Source organism: Merops nubicus, unplaced genomic scaffold, assembly GCF_000691845.1.
Source record: "Merops nubicus isolate BGI_N331 unplaced genomic scaffold, ASM69184v1 scaffold22375, whole genome shotgun sequence".
In the NCBI taxonomy this organism is placed as follows: Eukaryota; Metazoa; Chordata; class Aves; order Coraciiformes; family Meropidae; genus Merops; species Merops nubicus.
The window spans coordinates 48075-55473 of record NW_008610598.1 but is presented as its reverse complement, the minus strand read 5'-3'; the positions used below and the strand labels follow the sequence as shown (position 1 = coordinate 55473).

At 38.2% G+C, this 7399-nt stretch overlaps 1 protein-coding gene across 1 annotated transcript in view; it reads left to right on the top strand.

Annotated features, from left to right (window-relative positions):
* Nucleotides 1-7399, top strand: part of LOC103773591 (TBC1 domain family member 5-like) — a gene marked incomplete at its 5' end in the record, with an annotated part of 43019 nt that overhangs the window by 11646 nt on the left and 23974 nt on the right. The window contains 2 exons of the mRNA XM_008940969.1: nt 3126-3265; nt 5511-5610. Of these exons, the coding sequence (XP_008939217.1) occupies nt 3126-3265; nt 5511-5610 (240 nt within the window). The remainder of the gene's footprint in view (nt 1-3125; nt 3266-5510; nt 5611-7399) is intronic.

Here is a 7399-nt window from a genome sequence, read left to right as displayed (position 1 = left end):
GGGAAAGAGTGGCTTGTGCCAAAACCGTACTTCTTCAGACCTTGGCTTGTGTAGAATGCTGAATTCCAGTGCTCTTACACATGTCCACAGACCTTATTGCAGCTTGTAAAGTGCTGACCTGTAAAAGCATAGGATTACAATGTCAGAACTGTAAAACTTTCTGCAATCCATTCTTGAAGGTACTGTCCACTTTCAGTTAGTGTCAGCTGGTTTTCTGAAACAGTAAAATTTGATTAAAAATGTGGTATAGCAGAGGCATCACTGATCTCATTTTGATCTCAGGAGAGAAGGAAGGATATAATAAATTTATTTCTATAGCTGTCTTTGTAAGGTGAGAAGATAGATGAAAGGACAGGTAATAAAAAGGGGAAGAGCAAGCTTTGGACAAATGGAGAGCACCAGAACTGTATAGGATGGAGAAAAAGATATCTAAGAAATGACAAACAGTTAATCATAAGGGAATTAGTTTTCATGGCAGAATTAAAAAGGAAATTTCACAATGTAACCTAAATTCTGGATGTGGATAAGAAAAAAGACAAATATGAGAAACAAAGTCAAGTGTTTTGTAGATTCAGTCTTTCCACAACACGGAAAATAGTTGGAGATGTGTATATGAAGGCACTCAAAGGGAGTTTTGCTTTGACTGGAGACATAAATACCAGCCTGCTTTATATTGTTAGAGAAGGGTAAATCAGTGTGGCATCACAGATAATCTACTGCCTTTTCATTCCTTTATTCAGTTCAAGATGTTACTGATTATCTGTAAGACTCTACATCATTGGAATGTTGACAATATTGAAAAGTGTTTTGAGGACCCTGGGACTAAATTTCCAGAAAATATTGTTAAGCTGATTTTCTGCAAGATTTCATCATTAAATTTGCACATCTTGGTCTTCCATGTCTGATGCAGTGATTCCTTTACTTGATTTGCTGCTAGAGTCATTTTTCTTCCTCATAATGCAGCTCTCAATATTAGAAAATATTGAGCTTATATGTTTATAGCACATGTCATTTGGTAAGTTGACAATGATTTTTTATTTTGGTTAGTTATTTAAATGGTTTATTTTTATTTTGTGGTCAGCCAGTTAACCTTAGAGCGCTGTGGCTGAATGAGTTTGAATCCCTGTTCACCTCATACTGTGTGTGTCAGATGAGGTGAAAGGTCAGTTTCTCAAAGAAGCGTAGACCATAAGGTTTTCCTCTTGAGTTATGTTTGCCCTCTTCAGAGAATTTATAAGTCTCTGTTCGTGCATAAAAGTGATAAATCGGCAACGCTATTTGTACACAAAATAAAAATGGTATCCAGGGTACTCACTTTCTCAGCACAGTGAAGCACAAAAGTTGGCACTTAAAGAGCGGAGTGAATACTGTCTGGGCAAGAATTGAGAAGCATCTGCACAGTGCTGGCTATAAATGAGTTGTTTTATCTATTGCTCCTAAGAAAATTGACTTTAGAGTACTGGAAAAAAATTGTCCTTTTTTCTAGAGACTTTGTGATTTTGCTGCTTACCTTTGCAAAACATTAAAACAGTCATAGTTTGCAGAACAGTTTTAGATAGATACTGTGAAAAGGTTAGGAATGTTAATTAGAAGAGAATTCTGCTCAAGCCAGTAGTTGGAGCAGGACAATCACTAACACAGGATCAGGTCAGTGACTTTGAATAGAAACTCTACCACTTCTTTGACTAACCTCTTCCAGTGCTGCACTGGTCTCCTAATGAAGAATATTTTTCTAATGACCAATTTGAGCTTTCCAAGGAGCCATTTTGGGCCATGGTCCCTTCTCTATCATCTGCTACTTCTGGGAAGGTTTTGATGACATCTTCTTTGTAGCTCCATGTAGTTGCAGGCTTCCAGCAGATCCCCCTTTGGCTCTTGTTTGGCAAAATAAACAAGCCCAGCTCCTCCAGCCTGGCCTCTAAACCTGTGGCAATCATAGTTCCCCGATACTGAACTCTCTCCAGTTTCTCAACATCCTTCTTGAACTGGAGGCCCGAAACATTATTCAAGGTGAGGGCCCAGAAGCAACAATTAGAGGGTGGTAATGACTTTCCTGGAGCTGCTAACTAATGTAGCCCAGAACACTGTTTACATTACTCATGATGAGAACTTCATTAGTTTATAAAGAACTCAGCAGCCACTGTAGCCTCCAGATGTTTTTCAGGAGGCCTGAAACAGCAAATTCCTTCCCTGTCTGCATGAGAGCATTGTTTTTTTTCTCCTCTGGTGCAGAATTTTTGAATTCTTGAAGGTTCTAAAGCACAAACTTCAAAAAGATTTCTTTTGTCTATGCTTGTAGTATATCACAGTGTTTCTGAATTGAAGTTCTACCAATTAGCACGGCAGCCACCGCTCCTCATTTTGCATCATCTGAAAATCCACTGAGTGTACATTCTGTCTCCTCATATGAGCTGTTAATGAAGATTAACATACTGAGCAGTATCTTCATAGTCCATTGGGTACTGTGCCCATTTCCAGCCACCAACTGGACACATCCGCTGCTGTCTAGGCTTTTCCATTTTGCCGTAGGATTGAAGAGAAACATCACCAAGATTCCTGTCCATTTCACCCTTGCTCAGGAGCCCAACAGTCCCTTTTAAAGTGAAATGGTTTCAAATCACCATGTCTTTGGTGTATGCATGAGTAAGCAGGGGAAAAAAAAAAAAAAAGAAAAAAAGAAAATAAAAAGGGGAAAAAAAAAAAAGCCCCAACACATTAGGTGACCCCAAACAGTCATTTGGCAACACCACAAATTGAGGCTCCATGCAAGCAGGAAACCTCCCTAATTGATGAGTCTGTCAGGAACAGAGTCACCAGCTACTCACTGTCGCTCATCACTTTCACTTGCTGGCACTCTGATACAGTGTCCAGCCTGGATTCTTCCTCTGAGAGGGCTTGTTCCTCCCCAAAACTTCCTGGGCTCTGCACTAAAGGGCAGCCCTCTTGCTGCCAGAAGTCACAAGCTTCCAATTTCCACCCTCTTATGAGTACATCTTCCTCCCACTGCCTTTTGCTTCAGTTGTACCTTCCCTGTCTGTTGCATCAGCTTTTACACTTTGAAGGATCCTGTCGATCACCAGTTTATCACCCCTGACAAAATAAAACATGCTTGCCTCTTCTTGCAGCTCATCACCTGCTCCTGCAGCAACAGCAAGCCTCCCTCCGAGGAGGTCACCATCAAGGGTCCATCTGCACAGAGGTTGCCACAGCACTGCCAATGACAGCATGGACAGGGGTTGTGTCTCTAGCAAGAGACAAAGACAAGGTGTGTCATCACCATTTGGGTGCTGTCTTCTTATGCAAACGGTACATCTGGGCCTCTTTTGTTCCAAGTGCCACATTAACTGTCTTGCTTCTGTGCACATCCTGCTGGCAGTGCTCCTTGGTGCCCTGCCTGAGGGTGCCAGATAAGTCAGGAACTCCAGTGTGTTCATTCAGCCTTGTGCAAGATTTCTCCTTTGGCAAGAAACGTCTTGCACTGCCTGTGAGTTGGCAGCCATGGTGCCCTCCTTCGTGAGTGCTGAGTCTGCCTAACATTTCTGCTCCCTGGGCTGGATCCTAACAAGCTGAAAGAACAGTGGACGTAGTTTACTCATCATACTTATTGTGCAGTTGAAAAGGTTAGTTTCAGGATCTGCCCAAGTGAATAGAACTTCCAAAAGCATTTTAAAATCAATTTGCTTCAGTTATGATCCATGAGCAAGAAAAAAACGATCTTGGAAACAGGAAAGTATTCATTATTAGAGGTTAAATTTGCATATTTTATTCACTTGCAGGTGATAAACTGGATTTCAGTTCCTGGCTAATGATTTTAGAACTTAAGTTATTTTATGGTAAAATACTCGAATATTGTCACCTCTCCCTGTCTTACAGGTGCACTTGCAGGACCCTGGCAATTTAAAATTTATGGTAGATTATTTCTTGCAATCGCTAGCTGTATGTAGCAGGAAAAGGTCTTCAGCAGGGACATTGCTTGAATAGAAATAGCAATGCAGATAGGCTTGTATAGGCTGTGACAGAACTGCACACTTTGAAAGAGATTAACAGTCTAGAATTTAGCTTTCAGCAATTATAAATTGGCAATATAAAATTAATCTCTTTGAGGCTTAAGTGGTCATATTATAAACTTGAGTAAAATAAGTTGAGGTTATATTAATTTAAGGAAATAGCAAATTAAAAAATGTTTATTGTCTGTTGATTGTGTGAGGGAAAAGTGTGTAGGCAAAAAGTTATTGGTGTATCTTGAAAAATGCTGCTGTTAAATTTCTTTTTACTTATAAATTCCCTTTGGAGGTACGCTATATTAGTGCAAAGTTTCATTGGCTTGGCTCCAACTCAGTTTCTGGTGGAGATTAAGATTAGTTGTCCCTTTGAATCATGGTTGATTCATTCTCTTTATTCTTGCTGATCAGATTTTGATTTTTTTCATTTGAAATGTACTCCATACTGTAAAGTTGAGCAATCTCCGTCAAACAAGAATATGTTAGAGCTGCAAAACTAAAAAAAACAGGAGGCTAAAAAGTTACTTTGCTTTTTTTGATTAAATTCAGTTGCGTACTTAAAAACACTGCTTAATGCTCTATGTAACTAGTCTTTGAGGGAATTTTTCTAAAGGAGTGGTCAAGTTTCTCTGCTGTATGGTCTTCAAAGTCAAGGCTGGATGCATTTGTAAACTGGCAAAGAAAGGAGTTCAAAGAGAAGTGCTCAGCTGAGGTAGTACCCATTGCTTATGCAGGGCTTGTAGCTAGATAATAATGCTTCTCCTGGGTCTTCAAATCAATAGTTATTTCTTTTAATTCATATTTTAAATTACACTTGATGCATATTTTTTAAACATAGCTTATTAATTTAGAGTAACTGCTTTATAGTATACGAGTTGAAAACAGTTTTCACCTAAATATTATGTAAGACATTGTGTGGAATTGCAGTTGACTGGGCATGGTTTATATACAGATAGAGCACAACACATTGCACAAGTAAATATGCCAAAATATATGGCAGTAACACATCCTTGAGATATGGTATTAGGTCTCAGGAAATGTATGCCTAAAAATTTTTTAAAAAGGAATTTATCTGACATCTCAAAGGAATTGCTGTGGAAATTACTCCACCAGAAATCAGGATTTTTCTCATTTGATTGTTTTTTTAGATCACTGCTATGGCACTGTTTGTGCAAGTAAAGCCAGGTAGCTAATCTGTTAAAGAAATAGAAATGAGTAACCTTTCTTAGATCAAAGTAGGCAGATTTTTATTATACTCTTTAGAATGTAAAAGGGTAGTATTAATGAAATAAAATATTAAAATCAAACTCTGTTTCCATGAAATGATAAAAGAATTTAATACATTTATGATAAATAAGTTGGAAGGTAATTATCGTTATTTCCAAAATTTTCTCAGTAACGAAGGAATAGGAAAAATTAGAAGATGTCTAAGCATGTCAAAGGTTGACTTACCAATTTACTGTGTATCATAGAATGGTGGGTTTAATTCTAATAACCTCTTAATGGCAGGAGGAGGAATTGGAGGCCCAGATTTCATTTCTACAAGGACAACTAAACGACTTGGAAGCCATGTGCAAATATTGTGCGAAGATGATGAACACACATCTTGGTAAGTGCTGCACCCTGTATTAACCTGCAGATCTTTGCAAAGGCTCTTTTCCTGTTTGTATTAGAACTTGTTTTAAAGGTTTTTGTATTAAAATAATATTTATGTAGTACAGTACATATTATTTTATAAGCTATGAATAAGATTGTGTTGATGTACACAGTTTTTCTAAAAGATACTGCCAACCGCTGTATCTTTATGCTGTCATATTTTTAAATTTGGGATTGTGATAACCACTGATGATGCTAAAAAAAAAAAAGTAGAGGCATTTTGGCTCAGATGCCCTTTGTCTGTTCCTCATTTCTTGTAAGTGACATGCTGGAGTTCACAGCATGTGAGCTTACATTTTTTAAGCCCATTTGCAGTTCCAAAGTCCCAAAATGATACTTGATGCGTGCAGTAATAGTCATATAACATTCATACACTTTCATTAAATGTTGCACCTTCACTGTCTATTCTGATCGTGTTCAGTATTTAAAAATGCATTGCTATAGGCTGGGCAGTTTGTAATATTTTGCTCAGAACAGGAGAAATGTGGTAAGATAGAAGTCAATATACTGGGAACAGAATCAGCAAAGACCCCAGTCTAAAATTCAACATACTTATTGTCAGGACAAATCGGAGAAAACAAAAAACTGTAATTAATTCAAGTGTAAATATGCTTAGCTATGCTTTGATAAAAGCAGCATTTTTAAACTGTGCTGAACTGAACTCCAAAAGTTAGTATATTTAGTTAAGTGAAAAAGCACTGTTGTTAAGAAATCAGGGCACAACTGCAATAATTTTAAGGTTTATTTATAGCCTGCAACATCTAAGCAAAATAAATTAAAGTTGAATATTTCAGTGGGTAGAACTAAGTATATGATACCTAAGCTAGCCAGGTCAAAAACATCAGATGTGAAAGCCAAAAGCCATGTTATTCTTGTATTTTCATTTCCTTTTACGTGAGAGTTTTAGTAGCCACTGTTATAAGCCTAGGAAAAGCTATAAATACTGTGTTATTTGAAAGTTTGCAATCACATCCTTCAAAAGCCAAGTGTAAACCTCTAACCCAAACAGCTTGAGTCTGACATATTATATTGCTTCTGTGAGTGTACATGAGCAATGAGACCAGAGGCAAGCCAAATGGATAAATCATTAGCTACTAAAATGATGGGGTAAAGATTACTGTGTCTTTCCTTTATGAAAGGAGACAAGGAGTGTTTAGTAAGGGTATTAGTTCAAGCATAAGAATTTCACCAGCTGTGGCTCTGGACTAGTAATCAGAATAAAACCAGACAGGTAGTTGAAGTAGTCTGCCTTTTGGCACTGGATCCATGAAATGAAAGCAAAAGATTTGTGATAATATCCAGGTGTCAGATTATTTTTCCTAAATATATTAGAAACCAAAATGTTTGGGGGCCAGTAATCTCATGAGAGCATCATGGAGCAGTTTGTTACCCTGGCTGGACAGGGAAAGCCATTCCCCATACAGCTTTGGCTGCAGGGGTGCACTGGGTGCCTCCTGGCACTCCTGCAGAGCTCTCAGAGCCTTCCAGCCTAGATTCTTCTAAACTCCACTCCCTGTACTGCTTCACAATATTCCTGCATGTCTTGTCAACATCATGGGCCATTAACTTTGTAAATTTGGGTTACAATAATGTGTTTAAATCCTGTAGAGATTCTCAGTTATGCACGATAAGCAGAGTACAAGAGAGACTGAGATATCACCAACCTTCCCAGTTTCTGTGCTTGTAGCAAACTCAAGAGGTCAGGTATCCCCAGTCAGCAAGCAGATGATCCGTGGGAAAGC